Source organism: Schistocerca americana, chromosome 1 (genome assembly GCF_021461395.2).
Source record: "Schistocerca americana isolate TAMUIC-IGC-003095 chromosome 1, iqSchAmer2.1, whole genome shotgun sequence".
Lineage (NCBI taxonomy): Eukaryota > Metazoa > Arthropoda > Insecta > Orthoptera > Acrididae > Schistocerca > Schistocerca americana.
This window is the reverse complement of record NC_060119.1, coordinates 345,006,406-345,023,646: the sequence shown is the minus strand read 5'-3', so window position 1 is coordinate 345,023,646 and position 17,241 is coordinate 345,006,406. Positions and strand designations below refer to the sequence as shown.

Sequence of the window (17,241 nt, the reverse complement as noted above, 5' to 3'; positions counted from 1 at the left end):
GCAAAATCGTTGTATTTGAAAATTATGGGACTTACATGCACATGTTTTGACTATGAACGCTAATTCTTCTACGCCAAAAACTTTTCAGAGCAGTTTGTGCACTCCAAAACTTTGTAGTAAAATACGACAGCACCAATTCCATTCATTCGCCGCATGGTACGTTTGATTCTCAAGATTTAAAAACTCCAGGAGGCTGGCGGAAATACAAAAAGAGCAGACAGAAATATACCGCTGGAACTCATAAACATACATAACTGACCCGTGAGCCAAGGAAGTGCGAAATGAATTTACAGATTACTCTGTATCACTAGAAGGAGAACAAGAAAGGCGATACAGATGACTTTAAATTTCAGATGATTTCTTATGTGAGCGTAAACCTATATACATTTGTAGTAATAAACATTTTTGATGAATATTAAATCTGCTTCACTCATCCAATTGTCGTCTCTTTCCTCTGGTGAGTAGGCGTGAAACGTAAGTATGAAATAAATCCCATTTACTTCTACACAAATCATCTCCGATTCGTATAGTTTTTCGTGTCAACGCTTAATTAATTGCCTGGAGATACTGAGTGCGCAAATTGTGAATTTTTTTACGTGTCTCCTCTTCTCTAATTTCAAACTCCACAGAATATTTTACAGTGTGCCCTGTTCTTAATCCTGTTTTTGAAAACCACGTATTGTGTGTGTCACACAACACAGGAACACCCTCGACTCTTTAAATTAACTGCTGCGTTTTTTTCAGTGGTCAACAAGTACTTCAACACCGACATTTCGTACTGTCCACGCACAACTTCTGTGAGTGTCTCAAAAACTTGCAGCAACTGGCAAGTTCGGCGAGTACTTCCAGAAAGGTACAAGGAACTAGGAAACGTTTTCTCTAGGTTGCGAAAGCAGCTTCTACAACATTACGAAATTAAAGGGAGTCAGCTTCCGTGGGTGCTTCCATATCCTGTCGACTTCCAGAAGTGGTTTCTTCAAGCCACTTGCGGAAATTTACCTGATAGTGGACACGCGCCGCAATATAAGCGCGTGGCGACGGGCGGCCTCTTCAGTCCGAAGAACTCCACGATGGCCGCTCTGCTGCTGCTGGCTCTTCTCGCCATGGCTGGCCACGCCTCCCCGCAGCCCCACGCAGGTACAGTGCTGACCCCAACACGTACCTCACCTCGTCCCTCACGGTGAAATTCTTCATTTTCCATTATAGTCCGTGTCTATTTGCCGTAAGTCCAAACTGGGAACCGAAGCTCAATGTAAACTTACTTTTGAAACACCAGTTTTGCTTACTCTTCCATTTTTTCTCTTGTCCATCTATTCCTCATTTACATCTACATTTGTGGCTGTACTCCACAAGCTACCTTATTGTGTACGGAGGTTGTACTTTGTGTACCATTAACTCTTCCAGCTTTCCCGTTGTAGCCGCAAATATTACGCGGGAAGAACGATTGTTACCAAGCTTCCGTCTGAGTTTGGATGCCTCTAACTATATATTCAAGCCATTTTCGCGTGATATAGATAGCAAGTAGTAGTACGTAGGTTGATTCTTCCAAGAAACTACTCTCATGGAATCCAAACAGGAATCCATAGTGTGCTTGGCAAAGCCTTTGTTGTAGCTACAGCCGCTGGAGTTGAACACCTCCGCGACTCTTTGGCGATTGTTAAACGAACTTGTCACGAAAGGCCCTGCTCTTCTGTGGGTATTCTCTATTTTCACCATCCGTACTGTACGTGTGCGAGTCCCAAACTACCGAGCAATATTGAGGTGTCAGTCGAGAAAGGATTTCGTTATATTATCTCCTTCCTGTCCGCCGCTTGTGGTCTCGCGGTAGCGTTCTCGCTTCCGAGCGCGAGGTCCCGGGTTCGATTCCTGGCGTGGTCAAGGGTTTTTCACCTGCCTCGAGATGATTGAGTGTTGTTGTGTCGTCTTCGATTCATCCCCATTTCGGTCGGAGGTAGGCAAAGGAAAACCACCTCCACTAGAACCTTGCCTAGCAAGACGCTGCGGGTCTCCCGCATCGTTCCCATACGCTCTGTGAAGGAGTATGAGACTCCACCATCTCCCTCCTGGCGGGACCACGGTTCCTCAGATGTAGCCCAATGAGTCAGTTTGGAACCTGGCACACCTACGACTAGTTTCATGTGGTCGTTACATTTTAAACCGCTTCGTAAGCACATTTCTAGACATGTTGGATGTTACTGCTTCCAGCGCGTGTTTAGCAGTCTTGTAACCATATAATAACGCGCAATACTTTACATTTGTGTATGTTGAGGGTCAACTGCCGCTCCCTGTGCCAAGTAACGATCTTATGCAGGTCTTCTTGCATTTCGCTACAACGTTCTAGCCAAGTCTTCTTTGTATACAACGGCATTATTCGACATATGTCTTGGAGCTTTCGACGTTATCCAATAGGCTATTTGCACATGTTATTGCGCATTATGCGAAATACAAAAATAATGAACTGTTTCTATGACATCACTATTGATTTACACAATTTTCTTTTCAATGTGACATTAGCTTTTATCACTGTACTTTTTCTACATAAAATTACAAATCTGAAGGCCGATTTAACTCGGCGTGGATACGACTCACTTATTTAGGGGGAAAAAGGGGAGTGGGGACTGGGGGGGGGGGGGGCTGGAAGGGGAATGAATCATCTCACCATCGTTCACGGTCGTTCGTCGTGTGGCGACATCGGCAGCAGACGCTGAGCCGTTACGGCGTGTCGCCTCGTAGCGGTGACGTCTGCATCTACATCTACATCCACACTCCGCAAGCCACCTGACGGTGTGTGGCGGAGGGTACCTTGAGTACCTCTATCGGTTCTCCCTTCTATTGCAGTCTCGTATTGTTCGTGGAAAGAAGGATTGTCGGTATGCTTCTGTGTGGGCTCTAATCTCTTTGATTTTATTTTCATGGTCTCTTCGCGAGGTATACGTAGGAGGGAGCAATATACTGCTTGACTCTTCGGTGAAGGTATGTTCTCGAAACTTTAACAAAAGCCCGTACCGAGCTACTGAGCGTCTCTCCTGCAGAGTCTTCCACTGGAGTTTATCTATCATCTCGGTAACGCTTTCGCGATTACTAAATGATCCAGTAACGAAGCGCGCTGCTCTCCGTTGGATCTTCTCTATCTCTTCTATCAACCCTATCTGGTACGGATCCCACGCTGCTGAGCAGTATTCAAGCACTGGGCGAACATGCATACTGTAACCTACTTCCTTCTCTCTTCCTTCGCAGCACTCATTAGCGAGCCTCCTATGGCCAGGTACGGTATCCGCGATGTCGGTGTGTGTTGCCGCAGCCGAAACAGAGATATAACGGTGTCGGGAGGCAGATGTAAGCGGTGGGTGGAGGGGCCCCACGTCCTATTGCTTCCACGCTATCTCCCCAACTGTCCTCTTCGCTTTTCATCACTCTCTAAGCTCACAGACGCGTCGAATATTTCCTCCTCTTGGCCCTGTCATTGGCGGACTAAATTTGCAAGGCCGCCTGATGACTGATCGCCGTTCCATGATTACGCCTCCTGTGCAGGGTGGCAATTTTCTATCTTGTGTGAGCTGATGTGTGATTGATAAACAGGTGTCTTTCTCACGTCTTTATTGTCGCGCTGCTATCAGCTTTGGTCGCATGTTGTTCCAATGTTTCTCTTCGTTCCTTAGTTGCTGTGAAAGCAACTACGCAAAACTTCTTTCTAACGCCTGTCTCTGCCTGAGGCCTAGATAGTCTCATGTTTCGGGTTCGTCTAAGAATTTTCTGGAATTTGTGATTTATAAGCAACCACTCTACCGCACAGGAAACTTTTTTTGTCTTTTTGTTTAAGCCGGCTGACTTCATCCGCAGTTCTTTAGTTTCACACGCCTCTCTGTGCGAAATCTTGGTGCTTTGTATCTGCGCTCCGTCTCAGTGTTTGTACTTGAGGACAATATTATGGAAATGGAAGAAGATGTAGATGAAGATGAAATGAGAGATATGATACTGCGTTAAAAGTTTGACAGAGCACTGAAAGACCTAAGTCGGAACACGGCACCGGGAGTAGACAAAATTCCATTAGAACTACAGGTAGTCGCGGAGAGCTAGCCCTGACAAAACTCTACTATCTGGTGAGCAAGATGTATGAGACAGGCGAAATATCCTCAGACTGCAAGAAGAATATAATAATTCCAATCCCAAAGAAAGCAGGTGTTGACAGATGTGAAAATTACAGAACTATCAGTTTAATAAGTCACGGCTGCAAATTACTAACACAAATTCTACACAGACGAATGGAAAAGCTGGGAGAAGCCGACCTCGGGGAAGATCAGTTTGGATTTCGTAGAAATGTTGGAACACGTGAGGCAATACTGACCCTATGACTTATCTTAGAAGATGGATTAAGGAAAGGCAAACCAAAGTTTCTAGCGTTTGTAGACTTAGAGAAAGCTTTTGACAATGTTAACTGGAGTACTCTCTTTCAAATTCTGAAGGTGGCAGGGGTAAAATACAGGGATCGAAAGTCTATTTACAATTTGTACAGAAACCAGATGGCAGTTATAAGAGTCGAGGGACATGAAAGGAAAGCTGTGGTTGGAAAGAGAGTGAGACAGGGTTGTAGCCTATCCCCGATGTTATTCAATCTGTATATTGAGCAAGCAGTGAAGGAAACAAAAGAAAATTTCGGAGTAGGTATTAAAATCCACGAAGAAGAAATAAAAACTTTGAGGTTCGCCGACGACATTGTAATTCTGTCAGAGACAGCAAAGGGCTTGGAAGAGCAGTTGAACGGAATGGATAGTGTCTTGAAAGGAGGATATAAGATGAACATCAACAAAAGCAAAACGAGGATAATGGAATGTTCGAATTAAATCAGGTGATGCTGAGGGAATTAGATTAGGAAATGAGACACTTAAAGTAGTAAAGGAGTTTTGCTATTTGGGGAGCAAAATAACTGATGATGGTCGAAGTAGAGAGGATATAAAATGTAGACTGGCAATGGCAAGGAAAGCGTTTCTGAAAAAGAGAAAATGTTAACATCGAGTATACATTTAAGTGTCAGGAAGTCGTTTCTGAAAGTATTTGTATGAAGCGTAGCCATGAATGGAAGTGAAACACGGACGGTAACTAGTTTGGACAAGAAGAGAATAGAAGCTTTCGAAACGTGGTGCTACAGAAGAATGCTGAAGATTAGATGGGTAGATCATATAACTAATGAGGAGGTATTGAATAGGATTGGGGAGAAGAGAAGTGGCACAACTTGACTAGTAAAAGGGATCGGTTGGTAGGACATGTTTTGAGGCATCGAGGGATCACCAATTTAGTATTGGAGGGAAGTGTGGAGGGTAAAAATCGTAGAGGGAGACCAAGAGATGAATACACTATGCAGATTCAGAAGGATGTAGGTTGCAGTAGGTATTGGGAGATGAAGAAGCTTGCACAGGATAGAGTAGCATGGAGAGCTGCATCAAACCAGTCTCAGGATTGAAGACCACAACAACAACAACATATTTCCGTTGTTGCAACTTCGATGGGCAGCAGTGTATTACATTCTTTTTGAAATCTTAGTGTATTTCACTCTCGCTTGAGTAGGTTAACCGATTTTGTGATTTTGGATGAAGCAACAGCAAACTCTTGCTCTGACTTTGATAAAAATTTCAAGTAAATGAATTACTGTCGGTGAGAAAATGTCAGACTTACTGTGCGCAAATTCTTTGACAGCATTCTATATTCTAATCTTTTTGCAGCCTAAAAGTTTTCTGGGTATGGTACCGCATCATAATGTAAACAACTACTGCTGCTGGAGAAAAAGCAACGTTTCGGCCACGATTGCAGTGGCCTTCTTCTGGGAAGACCCAGCCCGGATCTCTCACCTTCGACTTCCATCTCTCTGACTCAATGAAAGATGCACTCCCCAGGAATGATGGGTATGGCTACCGGTAAGAGGATGTAATTCAATAGGTCAAAGTGCCCTGATACAGCAACATGTCGACCAGTAGAGTGGCATTATGAGGGTATACAGGACCTGCCAGTAAGGTGACGTAAAGCCGTCGCACTCAACGATAATATGCGTTGAAAAATAGAATTTTGTAGCCAAAAAGAAAGGAGAATGATATGATGTACTGGAATTCTGAATAAAACCAAGCTGCCTTTAGAAAAAAAAAATGTGTTGCATTACTTATTGATATCCCCTCGTACATTACCTATTATACACTCATGTTCAGATAAAACAGAGCACCTTGAACAGTTAGAGATACTTTACTACTTCTCCTCCCGAAAAGGCCATGAAGTCCGAAAGCTACCGGCCGGCTGCTGTGTCATCCTCAGCCCACAGGTGTCACTGGATGCGGATATGGAGGGCCATGTGGTCAGCACACCGCTCTCCCGGCCGTATGTCAGTTTCCGAGACCGGAGCCGCTACTCCTCAATGAAATAGCTCCTCAGTTTGCCTCACAAGGCTGGGTTCACCCCGCTTGCCAACAGCGCTCGGAAGACCGGATGGTCACCCATCCAAGTGCTAGGCCAGCCCGACAGCGCTTAAGTTCGGTGATCTGACGGGAACCGGTGTAGCCACTGTGGCAAGGCCGTTGGCGAACAATTACAGATAGGACGTTCATATTCAGAGGACATGTACAGTAGTATGTTCTGCAGAAATGATTAACATTTCAGTCTCTTCGATTTAGCATGTGTCCTGTTGCCTGCTAGGCACAGGATCCACCATGGGCCCTGATAGCTTGTTGCGTGCGTGACGGCATGGACGCGTTTGAGGAGCGAATGGCGTCCTGTTATACAGATATCGAAGCTGCATTCACCTGGTTCCAAAGTTCATCTGAGGTGGTAAGCAAGACCCAGAAGGAGGCCGCTGCAATCGTGGCCGAGTCGTTGGTTTTCCTCCAGTAGCAGTGGTTTTTTACATTATGACGCGGTACCATACCCAGAAAACTTTTATGTCGACTGACTCTGGCCGCGGAAACCTACGCAATTATATTTTTGCAGCCTGTTGTGAAACTGAGTTATCAGTTCAGTTATAATGACATTTCTATTCAAATTACAGGCTGTTTGGTGGACGTAAACAAATCCAAGATGCCCTACCCTCAGCCGCTGCTGCTGAAGCCCGGCGGAAGCAAAGACGTGCACGGCTTCGTCACGCCGGACTCCTCGGGGAAAATATTGCTCAGGCAGAACCAGCAGATCATCGTCGCGTGTCCCGACAACGCCCTCGTGGTGACGAAACAGCCGCTGGCGACAGCCACCTGCTTCTCCGGCACCACCTTCACCATCGGCGGTACGGCCTACAACTTCAGTGATCTCCGATGCGTGTCCCAGCCGAAACCATCGGAGAGGAATCCGGCCAAAACGTGCGGCAGCAGAAGTCAGTATCAGGAGATCCAGCTAGGCTTCCAGGTCGGCCCCGACTTCTACACGCTCATCGACGCCTGCTTCGACGCTCGCTCCTACAGCACGGTGTACGACCACTTCACGATGGTCCGCGAAATAGGGGGCAGCCAGGCCGGTTTCCCCCGGCCCGACTGGTTGAATGGCACCTTCTTCCCCAACATTGACATGGATAATCAATACAGAAGGACCACGCAGATCGACACGGTCGGAAAACTGCTGGAGGACCCTAACTTGGGGTCCAGGTACATTTCTCTAACGACCGACTACTTCCTTTCCAAAGGACACCTCACTGCTAAGTCTGATTTCAGCCTTGGCGCGCAGGAATACGTCACATTCTTCTACATGAATGCTGCACCGCAGTGGCAAACATTCAATGGTGGCAACTGGAAAACCATGGAGGACAATGTACATTCCTATGTTGCAACAAACCTCGTCGAGCTGCAAATCTACACGGGTACGCACGGAATCACAACGCTGCCCAACAAGAGAAATGCCGAGACGGAGTTGTACCTTTATACTAACGGCACAAACTACATTCCAGTGCCGAAGCTCTTTTGGAAGATTCTGTATAGAAAGGATACTAAGGCAGCTGTAGTGTTCCTAGGTGTAAACAACCCGTACATTAAGAACCCTGGCTCTGACTACTTCATCTGCAAAGACGTATGCACCAAGATCAGCTGGTTAACTTGGAAGGCCAATAACCAGAAGATGGGCTACTCGTACTGCTGCGAATATGCAGACTTCAAGAGAGTCGTGGTCGACGCGCCCAACCTCACCGTTAACTCTCTGCTTACCTAAGCCTTTCAACTGGAAAGCACTTCGAATTAAATTCAGAAATCACAAGGAAGCCACACCAGACGAAATCCGTATTCCGGACTTCTATGGGATCCAACAAAGAATGTAAATACATCTGTAACTCTTTATTTCGGTTAGCTCACAGTCCTTGAATTTTACTGATATCAGAATTTCACTTGAAGCTTTTTGTGCCTTCTTTGAACGCATATTCCTAAAGTTAAGAGATTATCGCGACTTTTGATTTACACATTCCGATTCTCTCTTGAAACTTATGTCTACCAAATAGAGTAAATGTATCCAGTACAAGTAATTTTGCTATATTTGTGACATATTTATTTTAGAGAAAGTTTGGTTATTGGATTGCAACATGGGAATACTAGCAATTATGTTTATATGGTATACGGAGCACAGTTAATTTCTCACTTTTTTCCGACTTTACTACTTAGGTGCATGATTATAGAACAAGGTTACAGTGGAGGAAACATGATGAATGTACATGACAACAAAATCCGATGTAACGTATTTTCTAACTTAAACATAATTTGTATGTATGAATTTTTGAAAAATAAAAGAAAATTTGGATGTAAAAACAATACTTTGTGCTCAAAACTACAGTGTGAATGAAGACACATGCATATTTTAAATTTTATCTTTATGTTATTAAGTTATGGAAGTATTCTCATTGCATATCAGTCATTCAGACTAAGCGTTTCTTCTGCATGTATTACTTTTTGTATAACGAACCGGTAAGACAAAATTCAGCGACATTTGAAACTGTATCATCAATATACTCCGTCTCTTAGGGAAAGCGGTTGCAAGAAGTGATAATAAACGAGAATGTGCTGTACACGGAACAAGCAACAAAAGGTGTAATTTTATGTTTGGAATTACGAAAAGTACAAGACTTCTTCAGTAGGAGAGTTGTCGTAGTATTGTGTAGTGTTGCTCCGCTTCGAATCTCTGCTGTTTTTGTGTATTTTACTCTTATGAAGCCAAATCGCATGTAAGTGTTACTACTGGACATCATACTGAAAGTCAACAGCGAATACATACTCTGTAGCGTCCTGTATGTAGAATTTTGTCAATGGGCCATCGACCAATTCTTACTTAGGCGTCACAATCTTCGCTAGTTCACTAATACTTTCTTTCATACAGTCATGTCTATGATACCAAGCATCGACTTAGTGTACTAAATAGTGTGTGTGTGTGTGTGTGTGTGTGTGTGTGTGTGTGTGTGTGTGTGTGCGCGCGCGCGCGTGCGTGTGTGTAATAGTACTGCAACAGCACATCTTAAGCGAATCTTTCACTGTATTTCGCACTAACATTTGCACAGACATTTGAAGACGTGTCAGATATTCGTTAATATATTGTTCAGGAACATTTCAAGAGTTACTATAATACAACAGCTGACGTAGTCCTTGCATTATCCAGCTATCTTTTGTTAAAAGCTATGCCTCGTTACTGTCGCTGTTCACATCTTTTGTCTGTACTTTTTTCGTAATTTCGGTGCACCATGCTCTGCATCAGTTAATGTATAATCTTGTTTCTTGGTTTTCTTCTGCCTTTATTTCCAAGTCTCTCTACATCGAAAACGTTTCAGAGTTGCAATTATACCTTAGAATGTGCTCGAAAAGGAATAATTTACTTTCACCGGTGACTCTGAGGTTATTTTTCTGTGTGCTTTTCCCTTTTAATACTATTAAATTAATTTTCCTTTCCATCCATCTGCTTTGAGCACCCTCTTTCAGAAGCACATTTTTTTTTTTGGCTTCTAGACGTTTGACATCACCTGTTGAGAGTTTCCAGCTTTCGAAGTCATACAGTACCCTATGTTTTTAAAAATTCTCTCCGTAGGTAAAATCTTCAATTTCGAGCCCTATGCTGCGATATTCTTCAAGGACCTATGATGTTCACGTTTAGCGTGACACTGTCTACAACCAGTGGCCCTTTCAGTTACAAAAGGGGACGCTTCCTGTGCTCGCTCTAAAGAAGTAGGATTACTAGATGAAATTTTTTGGGCTACTATTAGAGGGCCATCACCAATAGACAGGTAGCGAAACACGCAGCGCAAGTGAGGGGGAATGTTTATCAAAATACCGCATACATGACTTCCTCTCGTTTGTTTGTATTTCTCACGCACCATTACCGCTTATTTACTTCCTTGCTGGTGGGAAACAACGAAGCTGGAATCCTACTGAAATCATCTCTATTAACACTTGACTACTAAATCATAAATTTTAAGGCTGCAGAAAGGTATAAAACAGGTATTTTGTACTTAATTTGACATGTAGAACATTTGAGAACTAATAATTGTAATTAACTAACGCATAAAGTATAAATTATGAATCCGTGTGAATAAAACTGAAGTAGTAAACTGTACGGTAGTTTAGCAGTAATGTAACATTTCACTCCCTTGATTTTCTAGGTTTAAAATTACTTTCGTTCTTAGATGGCTCAACTGCATATCTACATCCCTGAAGGCGGAAGCCACGAACCTGGAAGTCTGTATCATCTTTATTGAAATTGTATTCGCTCTCAGAAGGTCTACCGGTTCTCGGACTTTCTATCTATAAATGTTGCGGTTGCGTTCCTTGGTCAGGATACGTATGTTGTTGAAAATCTGCATCTTGGCTGCAATTCTCGTAATGTTCCGCTATCGCGGATTTCACGCTTCGTGTTAACAGCACGTGGCGTTCGTGTTGTTCGATGCATACCGCACAATAACCCTGGGTTCGGCGTAGGGCGGTGGTGGGGTGGGTGGACTGCTGTGGCCTGTTGTGGGGCTACGGCGGGACGAAGCCTCTCCGTCGTTTCTAGGTTCCCGGTTTCAATACACACAATACACAATACACAAGTATGGCGATCAGGAACATCCTTGCCGCTCCCCCTCTTCTGATTTTTCTGTGCTTATGCTTCCATAAGTTTCTATAGTTTTTGTTTGGTACAAGTATAAGTTTAATAGCACTCTCCATTCCTTCGAATCTCAGCATATATCGTTCTTACTTTAGAAGAGTCATTTCCACTGAATTTTATCATATGTTTTATCGAGATCAAGACTTCTGTTCTATTCTATTTCACATTTTACTTCATCTCTTACGTAATCATAATTTACAATCTTCCACGTTGACTGCAAGCAGAAGCCTTTCGGGCACAGTATTTCTATTGTTTGTAGATCAAAAGACTTCATATGTCGTAGAGTGTCAAAACATTTCTGTCCCTTGGCATTGCTCAGACACCGCATTTTCATAGCTAGTCGATATTTGCTATGCACTGATCTACCGGTACCAAAATCAGCCAATTTCTTCTGTCAAAGTAAACACTCTAATTTAAAATACATGAATCATTTATACTAATTTAAGAATGTAGATCCAAAGATGCAATATTGACGGGTGCATGTAGCATTCAGTATTATGTTGCTGGTAATGTTGAGAGAAGATGAAGCCTGATGTTGCTACATTATACTTTGCTTTCGTAAAGCGCTAAGGAGTTCCTTCGAACGTATCTCCATTTTTATTTTTGGAATCAATAGTCTTCTGTATGGTTGATGACATCCGCCATGAATTTCTCCCTTGATCTCAGAGCAGCACTTGCAGCCTGAGTCGACAAGTATTTGTTGGATATATTCCAGCCACTACCTCACCCTACAGTTCTTACCCTCTAAAGCTCCCTCTAGTGCCGTGAAAATTATTCCCTGATGTCGCCATCATCGTGTTCCTTATTGTTGTCAGTATTTTCCATGTGTTGCTCTTTTTCTGTGGAAAACCTCCTCACTCTTACGATACAACCATGTTATATTATAGCCACAGACTGTTTCATAAGTGCTCGCACTTATGGCTCTACAAAATGGTTTAAAATTTGGCTTGCAAATTGAAATAAATTCCGACAGTCAGGAACGTAACACAACACCTTTTCTTCACTCCGCCCAAATATTCCTTATCAGAAGGCTATGAGCCATCCATTTCCAAAGCTCGAGTCACTACACTTCCGTCACAAAAAGGATAATAATTATAGTTTGTGTATTCTGTACCAGCTGTGCTTTATTTCACCCTTCATCGCTGTAGCTGTTGCGACATTCTTCATTTTAATTAACATTTGAAATTGAATATAGTTTTTCATGAATGTTACTTCAATTTCATTACGTCGGTCAGAATTTAGAATGACCATCATAACGGCAAAAACTTCAAGAGAATTCAAAGAATATCTCTTACCAATTCCCAAATTCAGGATGTACATTATTTCCTGAATTAATATGATTTGTGGAGAAAAAATCGTTTAGTGAAATCGGCGCAGAAGGCACTTCATTTAAAATATGTTAAATATTCGTGACAGTTCAATGCAGCGTTTCCGAATGATACAAGGTAACCGTAAGATATATTTTACAGCAAGACAAACATTCTAACGTTGGTATTTGAACATACGTTCCTTCATGATTGTTTGGAGGGCTTGCAGCTGGATCCCAAAACCAGTTTTACTCAATTTTTCGCCTCTTCAAATCATCAACATCTTTAGATGAGAAGCTCGATTGCTGAGACGTCTGAGACATCACCCTAATGTAGATCACAGGACGTCCACAGCGCGTAGACCTGAAGCCGCCAATGGTGGCCTTACTACATAGTAAAACGTGGTTCCACGTCTTGCCTTAGAATGCTAGATGCGCAGTCGGAGCGGCCTTAGAGACAGTTGTTTCGAACGCGATGTATCGCTTTTCCAGCTTTCACCAACGGAGGCGCTGCTTGTGTACTATGAGCAGCCAAAATGGGTACAGCACGAGTGGCGTTCAGCTGAGTCAACAGTTTAAATATGACACGAACGTAAACTTTAGGCTACACTAAAGGTCAGTCTATTACCACAATTTTGATTTGATACTCAAAATCGTTGGCTTCGACAGCTCGCAAACAAATTATGATCTATCAAACTCGGGCTACACTACATACCAGTCTGTTACCACAACGTAATCGAATGATTTTAGGCGAAAGCCAGTCGTCCCATATCCGCTTCACAGGCTCATCACTCTGCTAAGGGGCAACACTGACAACATCTTGACCACGCGTCATGGGCATTGTATGGCCTGCAAGGGGCGACCAGTCTCGCTTCTCAGCAGTTCAGCTTCGCTCCTGAGGGTGTCCGCCAGTTGGAAAGTCGAGGTACCGTTTCATTCCAGGACCTGACTGCAAATCCGACAAACATACCAAGCGATGATGTGTTTGAGATGACTGCATGAAGTACACTGGCATCCACCTGTTTTTCGAACGACTTTACTGCGATCTCCATAGTCCCACAATGTAGTCTCGTGGCACAGTTCCGTACATTGTGGCGTAACGCCTAACCCTACGATGTTCGTTGTCCCCGCCATCGATGCGTCTTCGTCCATCTATGACAAAATGGACACATTTTCAATTAAACCTAGAACAGCAGCGTAATTAGTACATGTCATGAAGAGAAATCACTTTTACCTGTTATCTTATGTTAGAATTGTTAATTTTAATGATTTATTCGTTCGACTCGTTAAAAAGATAAGGAGGATCGTTGCTAACCGTTGTATAATATTTTAAATTACACGTCCACATTCACGCTACCTACAAACAGAGCATAAAGTCCTGAAACGGTTACATAGACGCACAGAATTTTCTTGGTAAACGCTTATGACACTATTGTGTACAGTCTTAGACAATAAAACTGACCGCCGGCCGGTCGCCTCAGAGACTAAGTCCGAGTCATTCGCTTAAGGTGGCCAATAAGACTGACCGCCCCTGACAACCGGCCATATGCACAATCTGGCAACACTGTAAGATGCGAAAGTGTTAGGAGGAAGTATTGTCTACTTCCGAGAGATTGTCGGGCTGTGTGAGCCCGTGGTCTAGTGGCAAGGGACGTGCGTTGTGAACTTATTGTCGCCTGTTTGCGTCCAACTGTACTTCTTTTTTTTTTTTACCACATTTCGGTCTCAAGTTATGAGGCTGACTGAACATCGAAGATAATTCGCTTTACATTCTACCCACCAGCAATAACAAGTATTCCAGAAACGATTCCGCAGGACAGCTCGTGGCTGCGTCGCGATCATAACAGCTAACGCTCGAGCGTTTCCCTCGCGCTGCAGCGGCTACCGGCCATCGGCCAGACGCCGACGCCGCCGATGTGAAGGCGGCGCCACGCTGTCAGTGTATGTATCAACTGTCATTTTCGAATTTGAAGTTCTATTATCATCTTGCAGTTAAGCATTGGATTTTGGATGCTTGAAAATCATGAACTACAGTTAAACGTTGCAAAATTGAGTCGCAAGTGGAAATAGGTGTAACATCTGCAACACATCGTTTACTTTTGGTATAACAGAGGGGTGAATGCAGAGGAGGCAGCTAGAAAGATTTGAATTGTGTGTGGAGCGAGTGCTTTTGAAAAAAATACGCCAGAAAAAGATATTCTTGTTTCAACAAAGATCGTTCTGGCATGAATGATTTTCCAATTTAAGGAAGTCTCGACTACTGATATATGTGATAGATTACCATTTTACCGTCACGCGACATTTGCATTCAACAGGAAAAGTTCGGAAGTCTGGTGTAGGAGTACTGCATGCTCTAATTCGGAACAACAAAAATCAACGGAGTGACTATTATTGAACTTCATCAGGTCGCTCATTGAGCATTCGTATGCAGTACTGTTACTGGTGACGTGTTATGATGCCGTTTTCGTTAACTTCCTAAGAATAAATGAAAGGCTGAGCACCTCAAAAGACATAAACTCGAGCAAAGAGTAGTGTGAACATAATATTTTACACCTGATAGCTCCAAAAGTGTGTTTTGGGCTACGAATTCTGCCCCGAGGGCTGTGTGCAACACAGCTGGAATTTGTTGCCAACAACTGAGACACCTTTCGGTCCCAGTGTAAGAAAATCGAGCAACACAACTACATCACCTGTGATACTGCATGATAACGCACTGTGTTGATTTGAGAAACAAAACTATCCAGGAGATTGATAGGAAAGTCGTCTCTCAGGCAATTGTATTGATAGAGAAGTCCTCTCTCAAGCACCTGTCCCTCTCGTCATATATTCGTAAAATTTTACCTTTCCCGCTCTTGATCGGTCAACCGTCACGGCAATTCATTTCTAGACGAAAATACTCTTAAAACTACTCTGGTATAATGGTATCGTTGGAACCAGTAGGTTTCTACCTGCGTAGAATTTGTAAACAACTTCAGCATTGTCAAATAGTTTTAGATGTCGTGAAAGAAAATTCTTTTGCTGATTAAATTCTCTTTGACGATTACTGTTGCGTTTAGTAAACTAATGGAAAATGCAATTAAAATATTCACTGTACTAATACAAATTGAATTCAGCTTACTACAGAAACATCACGACGGCAGTCTATCTTAATAAAGCATTAAGTGTCTGTAAGACGATTGAGCCTATTTTAACACGAATTAGTAGGATATTACCGACTTTTGACTACGAAAAGGTGTGTATTTACTTCATTTTTTGTATCATTCACAAGCATTAAGAAAATGTGGCATTCCATAGATAAAATTATGTATTCACAACAACAAAAAATATGTCTGCAGAAAACATAACTGGCATTATGAATTTGGCAGTACCGTAAGGTTTTCGCTCTGACACTAAGGCTTACTCGAGCGTTGTCTCACGATTCCCTTATTGAGTTTTTATCTGCCTGCTTGTAGCTCTGAGCCGGCCGGGGTAGCCGAGCGGTTCAAGGCGCTACAGTCTGCAACCGCGCAACCATGCCTCGGGCATGGACGTGTGTGATGTCCTTAGGTTAGTTAGGTTTAAGTAGTTGTAAGTTCTATGGGACTGATGACCTCAGAAGTTAATTCCAATAGTGCTCAGAGCCATTTGAACCATTTTTTTGTAGCTCTGCTAGAAAAGAATTAAAAATCTGGCTTTCAGCGAGTCTCGAATGGCGAACGAAAGCAGCTTGCACCTGGTAGCCAAGCATGCTACCTGGGAACTGGTTTTTTCCTAAAGTGGGAAGACGTTCTTTTGTGGTTGAATTGTTGGCAAATGTCAGTGAGACGTGTGCGGTTGGTCTAAGCGTTTCGGTGTGTTGATTTGTACCCATGATTTTTCTACAGGTTTTTTCTGTCCCAAATAGAGTTGAAGTCTCCCATTAGTATTTTCCGTCATCTTGGTGAACTTTGCTCATAATATTTTCGAGTGTATATCTTTTATAAGGGCTCTGAATGAGTCATAAGTCGATTGTTGATGGGTGTGATTTCTTCGACAGAGTTGATGCTAGATCTGTGTTCGAGTTGTATGTAGCTCTTGAAGATGCAGTGGTTTCCCTAATGCAAGGTTTCATTGTCAGTTCGTCGTGGTTCTTGAAGAGCAAGGATGAGAATTTTTTGTCTGTCGATTTCTTTTGTGAGATTATAGAGGTTTCTTGTTTGGATCAATGTATCGATGTTTAGTTTTCAAATGAATGTTTTCTGCTGGTAGGGAAATTTACCAGAGATCTTCGATATTCTCTGCCGTGCTAACCTGGACTCCCCAGAGTCCGAAAACCCAACTGCCGCCTATCGGTGGCCAGGTTGTGTACCACCTGGGATAAAGTTAACTTTGCTTGCATAGTTCATGTTTTCTTGTGTTTCACTGGTTTGGCCTGGGTGATACCGGGACCGGACAGGACCAGAGGGTGTTGAAGCCTTCGGAGGCAAATATTTTCAGCCAAGCTCATTGAGCTAACAGGCGGTGACCTGAGTAGCCGTGATTTTCACTCAGAGATGTCTGGATTTTGGGTTCAACGGATTGAGTAGCCGTTCAGGATTGTGTTAGTATTTGGTTCACCCTAAGTATTTGATTTCCTCGGTACCACCCAAAGGGGGGGAAGGTTTCCCCTATCGGCCACACGGGATTTTTATTATTATTATTATTGTCACTATGTCATCAACAAATCCGATATGGTGTATCTTCTCACCACTGAAATAGATGTGTATTGTTCGATTCAGTATTTCTATCACATAAATATGGGTTATAATTACGTTACATTGCTGCTACTAGACATATTTCTCACTTTTTCTTAGACAGTTGCTAGCTGTTACTCCATCATAGGAATTTATGTGCGCAGCATT

The 17,241-nt window shown here is 43.0% G+C and overlaps 1 protein-coding gene and 1 pseudogene across 1 annotated transcript; one reads left to right on the top strand and one right to left on the bottom strand.

Moving 5' to 3' along the window:
- Positions 1-1,046: 1,046 nt before the first annotated feature.
- On the top strand, positions 1,047-8,703 carry LOC124622460. Its single transcript, XM_047148167.1, has 2 exons — positions 1,047-1,137; positions 7,025-8,703. Exons 1-2 carry the CDS (start codon positions 1,071-1,073, stop codon positions 8,164-8,166), a joined length of 1,209 nt encoding a protein of 402 aa, XP_047004123.1. The 5' UTR covers positions 1,047-1,070; the 3' UTR covers positions 8,167-8,703.
- On the bottom strand, positions 6,445-6,562 carry LOC124561169 (annotated as a pseudogene).
- Positions 8,704-17,241: the final 8,538 nt, after the last annotated feature.

What these genes read in the sequence shown, in the direction of transcription:
- LOC124622460 (XM_047148167.1), top strand. Translation starts at nt 1,071, where the DNA reads ATGGCCGCTCTGCTGCTGCTGGCTCTTCTCGCCATGGCTGGCCACGCC. An exon ending in CTCCCCGCAGCCCCACGCAG is followed by an intron (nt 1,138 to 7,024) that starts GTACAGTGCTGA and finishes TTCAAATTACAG; the next exon opens with GCTGTTTGGTGGACGTAAAC.